Raw genomic sequence first — 16777 nt, forward strand, 5'->3', positions numbered from 1 at the left:
GATTCGTTCCAGAATTCGCTACTGTATTCTGCTCTGCTATTGGGTCCAAGAACACACGCGGCGCCTGTTATGAAAACACCTGAACTCGTACTTATCTGACAGGTGTTATTTTGACTCAAATGTTTGAGCGTCCTTTAATATATTGTTTAACGTTACTGTCCTTTCTGTTTCGGTTCTGCGCGTGCATGTAATGTATACAAGTGTGGCAAGTATTTTATTGTTGTGATCGTGGACGCGCTGTGTGATGAGGCCGCAGAGGTGGGCTGAGTTTGCAGTGATCAGTAGCAGATCTCTCCTCCTCTTTCTACCGGGGGGAAAACACGTGTGTAGCAGCAGCAGCAGCAGCAGCAGGCGGTACCACGGCACTCTCATGGCTGAAGAGGCCAAAAAACTGGCAGCTTATGCTGCTGTAAACAACCACATACAGGTAAGACTGTGTATTCACCTTCGTTGTGACACATTTCCATCAGTTACGTCAGTTTAACTGGCTGAATGGGCGCATTAAACACGTTACGAGACACACGATGCATATCGACTTATCTAGCGTTATTCAGTTAACGCTACTCTCGCATCAACATAACTGCAGTTCAGCTGTTTTACATTTACTATGACTATAGTCATATGTGCTTTGACAGTCACAATTTGTAGTGAGTATCCGCTGTGACACTTTAGCTTTAATCATGCTAGCTGGCATGTTACATGTTAAATTGTAGTTAACTCACCAAGAAGTTGAGTACAAGTGTAACTCATGTGGCTTCAGTTAAGTAATTAATGCAGCAGTAAAGTAACGTTAAGCTAGGTGATATAAGGATGCTAAAGCAGCTCAAATTAAACCTTTAGAGATTAGCATCTTTGGAAATAGCTAACGGGACTGTGTCTACTATAAATAATGAATTGTAGTAAGTTACACTAGGGTCCGATGAGTAATTAAAGGTTTAGTTCACCCAAAAATTAAAATTCTGTCATTAATTACTCACCCTCGTGTTGTCCCAAATCGTTCATCTTTGTAACTCTAATGAATATCTTTTTGATGAAATCTAAAAGCTTTCTGTCCCTCCATTGACAGCTACACAACTTCTTTGACCCTTCAAAAAGTTCATAAAGAGATCATAAAACTAATCCATATTATCTGAGCGGTTTAACGTTTGTCCAAATTTTCTGAAGAGACTCGCTCGCTTTATATGATAAACAGGTTCAAATTAGTCTTTTATTAAAATATAAACATTGATCAGCGAACATAAACAGCTCAACCAAAACTGATTGACATGCAGGATTGTTTCCTGCCGAAGCTCAAACGTGCTGCGTAAAGGGGCTATATGTAGTTTTCAGCGGCCTCTAGCGGTGATGTTTCAGATTGCAACCATTAAGTTTACAAGCGAATGCTCGTGCGCGTTTTCGAACTCATATCATGATCGAGCACTCTGGGTACCGGCCTGACTGAGACGCAACACACCAGAGAAAGCATCATACAACATGCTGGAAACTCGGGTAAACTCCCACTGCAACGTTACAATAATAGGCTACTTTTATCAGCTTGATGTTGAACTAGTGCTCCATGCTCGTACAATAAGTATGGAACCCTAGCAACCGAGCCGAATTTTGCCACTGCAAGCACCAATTCACATTTTCTTCAGGAAATGTAGATTCTAGGTTTGTAGATAAGGTTTCTCCATGATTCAAATGCCCTGCCGATGTTGATCCGCGTTTTCACCCAAAGTTCATCCGATTTACGTCGGGCCTTACGAGCTTCAGCAGAAAAAAACTTTTTTTTGTTTTTTATCAATATGTGGAGTCTGTGTTGTGCTGGGAGGTCGTTTCTCATAAGTTGCATAAGTCCATGTCATAAGTTGCAGTGTCGTCACTGTTGAGTACAAAGTCAGTAGACGAGGCGAGAGGCTCGGGAGCGCGCATGCAGGTGACGTCACTGGATTTCGCGGTAAATCCGACCCGGCACCTTCACATAAAAATAAGAATACTTGCTTTCTGAGGTAATAGCAAAACCCGCAAAGTGGATCATTTTAATGTGAGATTACAACCCCTTCACACACAGGCAATAAAAAAAGGATTCATTTTAGTAGAAAAACTACATATAGCACCTTTAATGTGGGACTGCGTTTTGTTTGGTTATGTTATAAGATCATTTTTTCTTTCAGAACAATCAGGTAGTTGGGGTGGGCAGTGGCTCGACTATCGTCTATGCTGTGGACAGGCTGGGTAAGACATTTAATATTATCCACTTATGCTTATATGATAATTACTAAAGGATGGTATTTTCTTTCTAGCTGAGAGGGTAAGAGAGGAGAAGCTGAACATTGTGTGTGTTCCCACGTCCTTCCAGGTCAGTATAAACCTTAATCTGTTAACATAACACTCTTTAAACGCTATTAAACACTAGTGTTATAATGGACTCATTTGAATTGTTGATCTAGGCCCGTCAGCTGATTCTGCAGCATGGTCTCACTCTTTCTGATTTAGACAGACATCCTGAGGTGAGTTTGGGAGGGGGAGCTGGACCTCTCGTACAAAAATGACTGCTCAATATGAAAGTTCAGGAAGACAGCAGAACAGTTAAAAGATGATTTAGACTTAACAAATTTTTAAACTTAACAGCTCAAATACCACCTGTTTAGAATAGAAGACTTAAGTATAGACCTATACATTGGGCAGGCTGATTAATTGGGTGAAATTTGACTTGATGCACATTTGACTGATTAAGAAATTATCATTCCACCTAGTGTCAGGCTTTGCTTCAGAGGTTTGGGTGGAACTGACAGAACTGTAGTTTCTTTCACTTTTTCCTCTCCATTTGGCCTAAAACACTGTGTTCGTGCTGCATGTCGACTACGTTTTTTCAGATTTTCCAGCATGGCTTTCATTCCATATTTCAATTTTTTTTTTTTTTTTTTTGCTGAATGTTTACTCTTTGAATTCTTGTTACTCTTTGAATGTTTTGTTTTTCTACTCAATAAGGAGCCAAGTTTAATTGAAAGCCATTTTGCCAGCGGTGAAGTATGCGTTTAAATTTAACGAAAAACTGTTACATTTTCTCTCAATATTGTTGGTAAGAATAATGGCGACCAAACACCATATATATATATATATATATATATATATATATATATATGCACAAAATAAATACAAAAAAGCCAGATGACATTTCAAATAACATGAGTGCCTAAATAGAGTGCAGAAGATGACGAATCATGTATACAAGGGGATAGAAAACAGAAAAATCATAATAATAAAAAAATCATAATTACAAATATGTCAATCTTTAAATTCTGTTGTCATGTCAGTTTTGGAGAAATATTATGCTTGCTTTCACAAATGTAACAGATACTGTCATTTGAGATTAACTGAACACAGAACAAAATCTTCATATCCTAAATACATTTTCAAACTTTCACTTTGAAATCTATTGTTAATGATTTCAAATAAATCCTATTTTGGACAAATTATTTGATAATTATTTGCCCTAAAGAGTGTTTTTTGTGACTTATAGCTGGATGTAGCAATTGACGGAGCTGATGAAGTTGATGCTGCTTTGACTCTGATTAAAGGAGGAGGGTGAGTTTCAAGGATACTTTCCAATTCCTCTTCCATGTTCTTTTGAGTGAAACCCCTAAGGTGTCATCAGGTCTTGTGTCATGTCCTTCTTTTCCTCCTTCAAAACAGAGGATGCTTAACCCAGGAGAAGATTGTAGCTGGTTGTGCCAAACACTTCATTGTCATCGCAGACTATAGGTATGTATGTGGTGACGGGCTGATGCTTTTATCCAAAGCGACTTGCGTTGCAGTCAAGGTTTACACTTCATCAGTTCATGCATTTCCTGGGAATTCACCCATAGCGTCGTGCTCTACTGTTTGAGCTACCAAATATATATTTAACAGCCCATAATTACTACTGATCACGAGGTGCATGTAGTGAAGCGTTTAACAGAAGTCATGTGTCATTATAACCCAGCAGGTGGTTGCTATAATTATGTAAGAGAGTCTTCTACTACATGTACAAACTAGAAATTTAGACGTGCTCATGTGATGTCATTTTGTTTTTTGTGTGGGTAGAAAGGACTCAAAGGCTTTGGGGCAGCAGTGGAAGAAAGGGGTGCCGGTGGAGGTCATCCCCATGGCGTATGTGCCTGTGTCCAGAGCCATTGCCCGGCGCTTTGGAGGAGAGGCAGTGCTGAGGATGGCAGTCAGTAAAGCTGTAAGTCTTACTGATCCATCTTGAGTTACAATTGTGTTATGTACACTATTGAGGGTTCTTTTTTGTTTATTTGCTATTACATTACATTAAGAAATTACAATGTCCTGCTCTAAAATATGAACTCCTCTTTATCTGAATTCATTTGAACTGCATCAACCCAAAGAGCTTCATTTATCATAGAAAAGAACTAAGGGTGTGTTCACACTTGGCTGGTTTGGTTTGATTAAAACGAAATCTGGTGCGATTGCGCTGTTAGTGCGGTTCATTTGAATAAGTGTGAACGCTGCCATCCGAACTGTTGCACATCAAATAAGCGGACTAAGACCCACTTTTTCAAGGGGTTTCATCCACTTCCAAACAAACTCTGGTGTGCACCAGTAGACCATAGACACCCGAAAACAGGATGTGATGTCATAACGTGACCCTAAAGAGGACAGAATGCTCAAAGATACCCGGTTCCTTTCATCATAAGAGCGATGTTGCTCATTACAGTTCGGTACAGGAGTCAGAAACGCCGTCTCCTTGCAGCAGATCTTCGTGTGCAACAGAGGAAACCCTACTGCTGTTTTGACTCTTAATCATTTTATAAACTCTTTGAGTTCTCAGCTGGTAAAAACACTATCATATGTACACATACAACGAGCGCATTAAGCCCAGCACACAGCGCTGTTTTGGGTGTTCAGTAAGCTCCGTTGAAAAATATACGTCATTAAAGGCTTTTTTTTGTTTTGAATTTTTAGGTCTAGAGTTCAAAATGACAGTGTGAACGCTAAGCAAACCAGGACTAAATATAAGATTTTCTTTTTTGGTCAGGACCAAAATAACCAAGAGAATCGAACTACAAGTGTGAACACAACCTTAGTATATATAAAACACAGTATACACACACATTATTTGTCATGCTCCCTATCTTGACGTTTTTGGATATGTGGTGTATTCATCTTATGATTCGATTCTATTAAATTTAGGGTCCAGTGGTTACCGATAACAGCAACTTCATTCTGGATTGGAAGTTTGAGCACGCTCAGAACTGGAAAGAGGTCAACACGGCCATTAAGATGATCCCAGGTGTGTACAGATGAACAGAAAACCACCGTTCTTCCATCACCTTTCTTTTCTCTACATACCAACTGTTCATTTTTTAATTTTTTAAATGTTTTTGAAAGAAGTCTCTTGCTCACCAAGGCTGCATTTATTTGAAATATTATTAATTTAAAACAACTGTATTTATATCCATCTTGCCGGCCCTAAACCTTTGAAACGGTAGTGGATATATTCCTAATATATATACCACCAATGAATGTTCTCTCCTTTTATGAAGGTGTGGTTGAGACGGGCTTGTTTGTGGGGATGGCTGAGCGGGTGTACTTCGGTATGGAGGACGGAAGTGTCAAGACTAGAGACCCTCCTGTCAACTGAGAAGATCCTTCCTCTGCTCTTGTGATAGACCAGCCTGCACACCTCAAGTGCCATACACATACACAGACTCTGGCAGCTCTTTCCCTACAGGTTCTTTTATTTTCTGGTACAGAAACCATCAGATGTCTGATCAGGACTGGTGTGCACACGAAATGGGGCATTTTACACATCAATGCAAAACTTCGGGCCTTTCCTGTTTCCTCTCACATATCCTCTGTCTGAAAGATTCTGCTAATGTAACCTGCAGTGACGGTCCTTACGTCTACAATGTCATTTTGCCTTCTGTGCTTCTTTACTTCTTTCCATGCTCTACCGGGAATGTTGTCTTGCATGGATGTCTATACACACGCATGAATATAGTGTGCCTACGTAAATGTATATTTTCTACAAAGCATTCCTTACAAGCCTTTCTCAATCTCATCGGAATTGATCGTTAATACATTTTCTGTGGGTTTGTATGGTCATTTTGAAACTGTTTTGGAGATTCTGGTAGATTTGCTCATGTTCCAACGTGAAACCTCAAGTGAAACTTGTGGCCTTTCCCTACACACAGTGGTTCGTTTAATTCATTGATCAATCATTTCAGAGCATTCTGCCCCTGGACAAAATAACTATTTGAAGGGGTGAAATGCCACTCAGCTTTTGATATTGATTTTGTTTTTGTATCATTTTTTTTCGATGTGCCTGTGGTCATCAGCACAGTGTTGTTGAGGGATGAAAGCAGCAGTGAGTTGGTGGCACAGCTGAAGGCCTTATCTTCTGTACATTTATTGATCTCTCCGTTCTGTTAATGAAAACCTCACAGAGGTCACTGTGATTTTGGGGTATTGTACTTCTTCAAATACCAGCTTGTTTTACTCTCCCAATTTTACTGTGATACTGAAGTTTTCAAATGTTGTGCTCCAGACTGAAATTCAATATTAAAATTGGACCAAGCAATTGTGAACTGTCATTTTTATCTGACGTTTTACTAAATCAGTATAGCTTAAAGATAAGTTACCAGATTATTTATCAGGCCACAAGAGAGCGCCATATACATTGCACAGCACAGTAGCCAACCTTCATGACCACAAAAAGTAATTGAAATACTGAAGTTTCCTAAATATTTTTAAACTTATTATTTTAAAAGTGCCATGGTTGTAAGTATTTTATTACAATCCGATAACGAGACGTAATATGTGTACATTCATTTTTAAAATAATTAAAGGAAAATGCACTTATTAAATGTAAGTGCATAAATAAAATAAACCTAAAAGCAGAGGTTTATTTTCCTATAAAAAATCCCGGAATTGAAATTGTCAAACATGACTTCACTTTCTGTCCGCAAGCACAGGGCCACGTCGTTATTTCCATCCTTATACTTTATACCCAATCAGCATCACTCAAAAAGTAGTAGCAACGCCCCTCCGTTAGAAATCACAGTAGCGCTGATTTTGATTGACAGCGTGTCAGACCAATGGATTAACCAGATTTCTTTCGCGGCTTCCGTAAACATACCAATGAAACAAGTTGGAGTCAACACTACTATTTTATTGGCTAAAACTCTACGGTGTAGCCAATAATATACTTCAAAAGACAGCCATACTCGCATTGCTTTTGCTCTAGGCTGCCTTTCCTCCCGCCTCTATTTCTGAGTGACAAGGAAAGCGCCCAATGGAATGAAGTGCATAAGAGTGGCGACACGTCAACAGACAGCACTGTAAAAGACAGTTGTAGGAAGCAATCAAAATCTGCTTAGTAGACGAGCAGTGAAGATTGACAAACGCTCACACCAATCAGCACACACTGCAGGGATTTGCTTCCTTTCGCAGCCAATGGCCGTTTGGATAGGGGGCGGGGCTTCACGTTACCACGGCACGGCCAACGTCAAGTATAAAGGGAATAACATGGTGCCGTTGATTGCATGTTTACGTTAAGAGAGGACAACAGAGAGAGATCAAATAGCCTTACGAATTTACTTGTATAACGCGTTTTATAGTCTAGTTTTTAAAATTCAATTTGTATTTTGGTATGTGATTGCCTAACTACTCATGTGCCACTTGTCCCAATGGAAAGGGGGTTTCAGTTTGGAAATGTGTGCATATCTCTGCTGCTGCTGCTTGTTCTGAGAACGGTAACGGTTACTTTGCAAAGTCAGTCTCTCTCAGAGAGAAAACTCGAAGTGGCCCCGACGCCAAACACCGAGGCGGCGGAACATGTAGCCGTTATGGAGCGGCCACATGACAACGTCGGAGGAGCCCCGGGTTTCGGAGAAGTGACCGTAGAGGACGACGACTACGGCTCGACAGGAGAGAGCGAAGAGACGACCGGAGACAGCGACGCAAACTTGCATCAACACCGGAGGTAGGCAGTTACCCCCGAGTTATAGCAGAAGTTTCCCGTTTGTCCGGGTGTGAGACGAGTTCTTTAGGTTGTCACGTTGCTTTCTTGACGTGTTATTCAACTTCAGTAAAGTTGTGAGCTGGAGTTCGTGATGGGCGGATGTTTGCAGCAGTCGACCTCTCCCTGCTGGTCCACCAATAGAGGATACATATGTGCAAACATTTACATTACCAAATTAAATCCGCGTGACAGTTGCATCATTTCTTCCATTAATTTAGTCATTTGATCGACGCTGTCATTTATAACATTGGCCACTTGTGGGCAGTTAGCAAAAAATCCAATTAGTTATCATGATATGGAGATACAGATGACTGACAGTACGCTTGACTGACAGCCCTATCGAGCGTATGTTTATGAACTTAAAGAGCATCTCTTACTTGTTGGACTGCCTTATGTTATACGCACAGACCTGTTTTTCTAGAGTTCTAAACTTGTTTTACTGCTATCACTCACAGCCTAAGGGGGACTTTCTGTCTAGGAGAAACTGCTGCAGTGTTTTGACTGTGGGCGTGCGATGTATGTCAGCCTGACGGAGACTGACTGACTTCAGTATTATTTGTAAACACACTTATAGAAGTTCAAAATGTTCAGTTTGCATTAATGGAGACGTGTCTTTTGAGCTTTTCACATTAACAATGCCGTTTTATAGGTTTGTATGGGAAATATGTCTTCAGTCATTAGTTATCCATTTATACTACACTTATTACAGAGGAAGCCGGTGTCCATCGGCAAACTGCGGTCTATGGAGGCAGTGAACGCTGCGCTGACGCACTTAAAGCCGCTTCTCAGCGCGCGACTAAAGACGCGTCTCCTGCGCCCAGCCGCGCGCACCAACTTTCCGGATGTTTTGTTTTTGTTTGTGGCGGGAATTAAGTATCACACCGCCGACTGAAGTATCAGTGTGTTACCGCATCCGAGCCATCTGCCCCACCTTAGAAAGAATCAATGTCGACTAGGAGGATGAGGAGGTCATGTGATCTTGCATTAAAACTAATTTAAGATTAATTGTTTCAGGAACTGTTTGTTTTGGTGCCCTAGTTACTTTTTTGAACCCAAAATTCTGAGCAACACATTTAATGCAGTGATTGTTTTTTTTCTTCTTTTTTTTTTAGCTGAAGCTCAATTTTGTTTTGGGTGGAAATGTTTGTTCTGCAAATATGTCAAGGACCTGATAATATCCTGGAGAACACATGATCTGCTCCACTGCAGTAAAAAAGATTCCGTCACACCTTGCTTTACCATCTGCATGCTGTCACATCGATGTGTCGCACCCATTCATGGAGGATTTTTCTAAACATGCACAAGTTGGCATGACTGGTATCAATACATTTAAAATAAGGAATTAATAATGAAGTAAAGAGAACAGATTGCAACCTGAAGATTTAAATAATATGAAAGGGAGCAACAAAAATAAATAAATAAAAAGACAACCTCACTTGAGTTACAGCGAGGAATTCCAGGGTGTAGATGGTTTGCCAGTTCTCAGAATCTGATGATTTGCCAGTTCTCAGAATCTTCTAAAACCTTTGAAGGCAAAAGGTGACTCATTCTGTTACATCTCAAACTTCTGTATTTTCTGTTTTGACTTGGGTTTATGGTTATGTTCAGGAGGTGAAGCAGACACCTTCGACACTTAATCAATTAAACAAATATAACATTTTATTGATTTCGTTTACATATATTCTATTATATTGTTTAATGTTTAAAAAAATAAAATTTCAACAAAATATATAATTTATTTTTTACATGCTGTTGTTTTTTTGCATTTATTTAAATTTATTTTATTTTTATTTTTTTTAAATATTATTTAAAGGGTTAGTTCACCCAAAAAGGAAAATTCTGTCATCATTTACTTCTAATAATTCTAATATTGTTTTTGATACTGGTAACCAAACAGTTTTGGTTGCCATTGACTTTCATTTGTGTGTATATATATATCTATAACACTCAGGACTTTCACTTTTACATTCTTTTATGTTTCACAGAAGAAAATCATACAGGTTTGGAACCGTATGAGGGTGAGTAAATGATGACAGATTTTTCATCAGAACTATCCTTTACAATGTGTTGACGTAATTTCCACTGAAACATGAAGACAGGGCGGGACATGTTGTACAGCTCCTCCCCTTTTTAAAAATAGCCAATAGCTATATCACAGCTCGGCCAGAGCCGTTGAGCTCGGCAAAGCCGCAATTGACAGCCACAGTTTAATAGATTGAATATGAAACTGTTACTAAAGCAGTTACGAACAGTGAACATAATCCTGCTGAGGATGTGTAGTTTGAAAAGTGTGTAATTTATGTTGGTTGCATGACACCGTTGTTATTTCTTCTACTCATCAGTGCTGTTTCTAATGCTGAGTCTGTCTAACCGTTTCTCCTCCATATTGCTTTAAAATATAGAATTCTGTGTAGAATTCAAATGGGTCGGGGTCCGATACGTTTTGTGGTCTGTGCCGACTCGCACATGTGATTTGCTCTGTGCTATCGTGTCTCTGGACCGGAGCAGACTGTGTGCGCGCTGCCGACGGTTCATTCATGAAGTCGCGAAACCAGACTTCATTCACCCCAATGGAAAGCATATTACACTGTCTGAATCATTCCCTATCCCCTATATAGTGCATTATGTGCCATTCACCATATAAAACATAGTAATTAATTTCAGCTTCAGCTTCAGAGTCTATTTATAGTGTAGGGGTGTATTTGATTGGACAGAAAATCTGATGAGATGCTGAAGTGCAGAGTGAAGTCATCAAAATCGTTGACCCATATTGGCGAAGTGAGAGACTAAGTTTTGACCGCTTCTATCTTCTAAATGGGAATTTTGTCATTATTTTGGAGCACATTAACTTATAGATAACATACTAAAAGCCAAAAAAAAACAATGTTGTGCAACATTATGAATGAAAGAGATATGCTCTTGCTCTGGTACTGCTGATAGCAACATAACTACCACAGCTTAATTGCTAACCTGACCGACCACTTCACTTCTACTTTTGGTATATTTAATGGGTTGCTTGTGTTATAAAGTACAGTCACCTCATTACATATTTACAGTATATTAAGTTCCATATCATTTACAGTTTATGGAAGAAATAACTAAAGGTAATATGCATGCATTTTGCAACCTCTATATCAAACACAAATACATTTACCCAAGTAACAGTGTAAAAGAAAAGTCAACTTTCCATGCACTACATGTGTTGCAAATGATCAGTGCAACAATGCTTTATCTGTCTGAATAGCCTGCTGGAAATCCTGCTCTAAACACCACTTCAGTGCTGGTGTTTTAATGTGAAGTTGCTGGGACTTTGTCTTGACAGTAGTCATACATCACTGGAAGGAGAGGCTGGTCTTTGTTTCTGGTGGCATAGTTATATGTGTCATGCACACTCGAGGGAATTGTGTGTAGTGTGTTTAACACTGCATTGGTTGGGTATCTCTACAGGGGTGAGAGTAGCAGCTGCCTTCACACCTGCTGCCAAGATAAAGCACTTGCTCACACCTCTGTGTGTTTCCCCCATGATCCTCAATATCAAACAATCTCATGCATTTATGTGCAGTGTTCAAGAATCCGTCAATCACTTATAAATAAACATGCAAATGTCTGGCTTTTATTGATAATGCATGAATGCAAGAACAAAACCTTTGTGCTCACTTCTCCATAACACAGCGATGATAATCAACACCCTCAGGCCTTCCCCACGACATGGAACAGCTTTACTGGGGGATGGTGTTCTCCTGGGACAGTTTTGCGTGTTACACAGCATGGTCGACTGGCAAATGGGAGTCTAACCCTGGAGAGATCTTCTCACAACAAAAGGAAAGATTGTGGGGATCACTTGTGATAAAGACACTCTTAACAGCTTGTTCTGTTGTTAAAAAAGTCCATTGATGGCAGGAAAACTAAATAAATAAAATACATGTTGTGAAGATCTTCCAAACCAACCAACCGGGCTCAGTTCCCAGACTAGGCACCACAATTGCTGTTTAAATGTATATAATACTGAATTAGTTTGTGGTACTTGTTAGTTCTCCTTGTGGGGTTTTGGTAGTTCCATTGGCGAACATGATCCATGTATGGCCTATAGACTAATGTAGATCAGCTTTGCCTCAGTGTGTGTATTTTTGGACTGCTGGTGATTCCTGAGGGACCTTTTGGAAGGAACACTTCGCTCGAGGTGCCCTCACTGATACACACACACACACACACACCAATACACACTCACGGTGAAGCTGCTTCTCCGCTGCCTGGTGCAAACTCTGCCAGACGTCTAGCTCCAACTGCCTACTGCTTAGCAACAGCCAATCAGAAGAGCTGAGCTGGCAAACTTGTTGGCCAATTAGACGAGTGGAAGGAAAAAGTGCTCAGAATTTGAGTTGGGAGAGAGAGAGAGAGCAGGAGGGAAGGAAAGGGTAGAGTTCGTGTGCTTGTTGTTATGGGCTTTTTTTGTCTGACTTGATGGTTAGATAACTATGGAGAAGCTGTCAGATTCGTTTTATATGATCTCATGGTTGCAAATGAAGTTCATCACTCTGAGATAAGACTTGGTCATCTTGCAATCAGGAACAAACTTGGCATGTTTAATGCAAACTTTTCTACTTCAACTGACATGGATAAGCACTTTTGATATATCATATAAGCCGGTCAGGCTATAAAAATACGGCTGATTTTATGCACGGTGTGTTTAAGGATGTTGAATTGGTGCTGTTACTCTTAACCATGTGGCGACGCTCACTCTGGACTTGATTGATTTTTTTTTTTGCTCTGTTTATGGTTTGATTCTTTAAAGCTGTTTTTCATTCATTGCAGAGGACACACCTTACTGCACTGCAGCAATGGGTGGGAAGATGGGAGAGGTGTGGCAGAGGGAGAGATTGGGGAGACGAGGAGGGAGAAAGTAAAGGGGGGACATCGAGACACAAAACCAAAGGCGCTAGGACCCAGTAGACAGGACCCAGGCTTTCCTGTAGTTTGGTTCCTCACTGCTTAGCAACAACAAATCAGCCACCTAGATCAAGGCCTGGACTCGTCCAATAGGAAGAGAGCAGCACCATGTGACAGAGTTTTGATTTCTCTGCACCGCGCTATGTTGGAGAGATAGAAACAGGAGGAAGATGATGAGAGTTAAAGAGGAGTGAAATGACAGTGACCTGTGCATGATGACATTTGGAATTAGTTTGTGTGGAATTAGTATGTAATTTTCATTTTCTTGAGATCTGTGCAAGTTTGTGGTGGTGTGTTTGGCACGTGAGTGTTGGAGTGCTTTGAAAATTGTACAGGTGTGCCTCACTGTGTTTTAGTTTAATTTTATCGCTTAAACATTTGACTGAAGTTAGGCATGCTGAAATTGCAGTTCAAGATGGACTAAATTTAGCAAGGTCAATTTAGATGGCAGAAGCGCTTATAGTTCTGCATGGTGATAGCAGCTTGGGCGTGTCAGAACGTGACATGGAGTGAGAAGACAGATTAAACATTCACAAACACACACACTCTGAGTAAATGCTTTAATCAATACATGGAGAAAAACTCTGCATGATAAAGACTGCCATCAACACAGTGTTAGAATGAATGCAACTTACTTTAATGGGTTGCATTACCCTTAAAGGGACAGTTCACCCTAAAATGAAAATTCTGTCAGTGTTTACCTGACCTAAAGTCATTCCAAATCTTTTTTTTTTTCCTTGGAACATAATATATATTTTGAGTAATATCTCACATACAATAGAAGTAAACCTAAAATGGTTTGGTTCCCAATATTTTTCTAATATCCTGTGTTACTGCTGAAGAAAGAAATCAATGCTTGTTTGGGGAGACTGACGTTAAGTAAATCACACATTAGTGCTGGGCGACGTGTCTTTTTCAATAACTGCTATATTGGTGTGTAGCTAAAACAATTGCTGCAGATAGAGGGGGACCTCTATTAACTGCATACCCTTATCTTAGCCTACTAATGGTTCTAAATTTATAACACAACCATAAATAACCCACACAACTAACTCGCTTTAACATGGCAAATTACCATGTAAAGCCCTATGATTTCTGCGATGCAGAAAACTCGGACCGAATCCAGACAACAAATTTGTACATTTTTGGATGAATAAATCAAAAGTAGTGCTGTACAATAAATCAAATCACTATTATGGACTAGTGTCTGTGAATATTAAAGCTAAAATATACTTGTTCTTCGTGAACAAGTGCTGCAGTTTCGTTTTCTACACACATATTGAAGCTCGCATGATGTTCGTGGAGTTTCCAACATCTGCCGTCTCACTATATGAGGACATGAACTTCATCTGCTGAGCTGCTCTTAGAGTCACTTCAACTGCATTTCGCCATTTCATTTGATAAAATTATGTGATATCATGTCATATAAACTCAGAGGTCTTCACAACAACCTGTCAAAATAAAAGTTTGGTTTAACTTGAAGAAATTACAACAGAATCCTGTTCAATCCTATTGCACAGTAGAGTGTACTTCAAGTAATAATAACAATAATAATACAGTTCATTAAAACACACAGAAACTCAGAGGTCTTTATTACAACCCACCTAAATTAAAAGTTTGGTCTAATTTAAAGAAATTATGAAATAAATATTACTATTGCACAGTAGAATGTATTCTTGTAGTAGTGGTAATAATAACAATAGCATTTAATGGATAACAAGTTTTCATGTTTTAAATTGTAAACTTGCCAAAAATTAAAGGAATTATTACATTTTAATTTGGTTACATTTTATAATACTAGCTAAGGTTAGTTTTATAAATTTATTTGATTACCACCATTGTTTTGAAGTAAATTTGTATTTTAACATTGCAATGTTATTTATTTATTTATTTATTATTCTGTATGTTCTCCTGACAGTAAAATAAGTTACTATCCCATAAACCTATATAAAGGTCCAGTCATAAAGATTAAAAAAAAGATATATACCCCAAAACCGCCAGATTCTTAAAAAAATATGGTGAAGCAGGTTTTTGGTCATACCGCCCCCAGCATTATACCACATATCCAACAAGTTATTCACACACTGCACTTTTTTTCTTGTGGTGTGCATATGAAGGGCTGAATGTTGTAGTGAGTCTGTTTCTCGCTTTTGAGATATACGGATGTGGATGTGGACATCATGTTTGTGTACTGCGGATGTTGTCTGGGGAAGATGGTACCTTGAAATGCATTGCCGAACGCTTTGTGTAACACTCCATACCGAGCTCTGCATGCTACTGCAGTGCTATATTTTATTGTGTGCTATCTCAAGCAGAAAATCACTTTCACTTGGAAAACTCTGTAGAAACTGTAGTCTTTGCCCCTTCAGAGACTTCTATTCAACAGTACTTACACTTCTACAGATCAGATGCATGTGCAAAATGCAATATAAGCTGGATTGTGATGGTTTTAACTCCTCTAGATCGCTTTACTTTTTCCACTTAATTTTTATGAAATGGTTTTTAATGGAAGATAAACTTTAAAAACATTTTATAATTTTGTATTTATTTACTTTTCCATTTTTCACCTGTCTGTCCATGAATAAAGTGACCAGCTGGCGCAGTAATAAATTATAAATAAACAAACAAACAATATTAGCTGGTTGTCTTCATGTTACAGGAAAAGGCAATCTAAAATGTACTCACTCTCATGTTATGCAAACCTGTATGATTTTCTTGCTTCTGTGGAACACAAAAGGAGATTTTGGGCAGAGTGTCAACTGGATTTTAAAGAGCTTAAGTGAAAGAGGGGGAGGGGGGCACTTTTTTCAGTCTTTTCTTCTCATAAAGCTATTGTGTGGGTTCGGGAGATCAAAGATGCGGTCACATTAGCAAACCTCTGCAAAACTTAGCGAATTGTCAGTTGTGTAGGAATGCATGAAGCACCGCTGACCGAGAAGTCACTTCCAAACCAAGCAGATTTCTTTTATTATTCAACGTCATTGTTTTCCCACACACCTATCACCTGCAGGTGTGCGATGGTGTTTGCGCTCTGATTATTCAACGTCAAAAACTTAGTTTAACAAGAAATTCGTGTGAGGGCTGTTCCCGGTCGCATGAATTCCTATTGAAATGATTGCATTGTGCCTGCTGAATTTTGCGAGGGAATATGTCACCACGACCTTAAAAAACTGCACAAGTCGGGAATTTTTTGTTGTTTCTTTTTGGAGCTTGACAAGCATCAGTCCCCATTCACTCTTTTTGTATGAAAAATAGCAGCCTGGGGACATATTTTTAAATATCTTCTTTTGTGTTCCACAGAAGACAGAACGTCATAGTGGTTTGAATGGCACAAAGATTTTACATTTCTGAGTAAACTGTTGCTTGAATCACATTGTTGTATGATTCATTACTGTATCAGGTTTCTGCATGTTGTCTTATCAAACAATTGTCTGCACTAAGTCCTTTACTCTGTTAGCCTGTCATGAATTCTGCGGCTTCTCCGCAGGGGTGCGCCTCTGTTTTCACAACTTGACCACGTGCTCCCCATGCTCCCATTGTGCATGTGTGTGTTTTGCAGTGGTACTTGCTAACTCACACTTAGCTGATAAGAGCTGCTTGGTGTGGCATGGTTACAGTGGGCTTTTTATGTCCATTGGCTGGTGTTTTTTAAAGGAGTGGTTTCTGATTGAAAGTGCAGCAACACATCTAATCCCTGATTGGCTGAGGGAGGAGGAAAGCCTCCTATGATTGGACCAAACCCCTCAGATACCCTAGTTGTTTCTTTTTTTTCTTCTTCCATGCAGTCTGTTTACATCAGGTCTGCATTGAGATTCTCTTGAC

At 39.4% G+C, this 16777-nt stretch overlaps 2 protein-coding genes across 2 annotated transcripts in view; both read left to right on the top strand.

Annotated features, from left to right (window-relative positions):
• rpia (ribose 5-phosphate isomerase A (ribose 5-phosphate epimerase)) lies at positions 1-6565 on the top strand. The gene is made up of 9 exons (XM_079855337.1): positions 1-427; positions 2154-2214; positions 2283-2338; positions 2430-2489; positions 3503-3567; positions 3676-3744; positions 4066-4207; positions 5176-5275; positions 5529-6565. Exons 1-9 carry the CDS (start codon positions 245-247, stop codon positions 5624-5626), a joined length of 834 nt encoding a protein of 277 aa, XP_079711463.1. The 5' UTR covers positions 1-244; the 3' UTR covers positions 5627-6565.
• Positions 6566-7482: 917 nt separating this feature from the next.
• eif2ak3 (eukaryotic translation initiation factor 2-alpha kinase 3) overlaps positions 7483-16777 on the top strand; it is a 34792-nt gene continuing 25497 nt past the window's right edge. The window contains exon 1 of the mRNA XM_079855297.1: positions 7483-7969. Within this exon, the coding sequence (XP_079711423.1) occupies positions 7674-7969 (296 nt within the window). The 5' untranslated portion in view covers positions 7483-7673. The remainder of the gene's footprint in view (positions 7970-16777) is intronic.

Source organism: Squalius cephalus (genome assembly GCF_949319135.1).
Source record: "Squalius cephalus genome assembly, chromosome: 21".
In the NCBI taxonomy this organism is placed as follows: Eukaryota; Metazoa; Chordata; class Actinopteri; order Cypriniformes; family Leuciscidae; genus Squalius; species Squalius cephalus.

Coding starts and splice junctions, on each gene's coding strand:
- rpia (XM_079855337.1), top strand. CDS start 245: ATGAGGCCGCAGAGGTGGGCTGAGTTTGCAGTGATCAGTAGCAGATCT. Junction 2,339..2,429: donor GTGTTCCCACGTCCTTCCAG/GTCAGTATAAAC, acceptor TTGTTGATCTAG/GCCCGTCAGCTGATTCTGCA. Junction 3,568..3,675: donor ACTCTGATTAAAGGAGGAGG/GTGAGTTTCAAG, acceptor CCTTCAAAACAG/AGGATGCTTAACCCAGGAGA.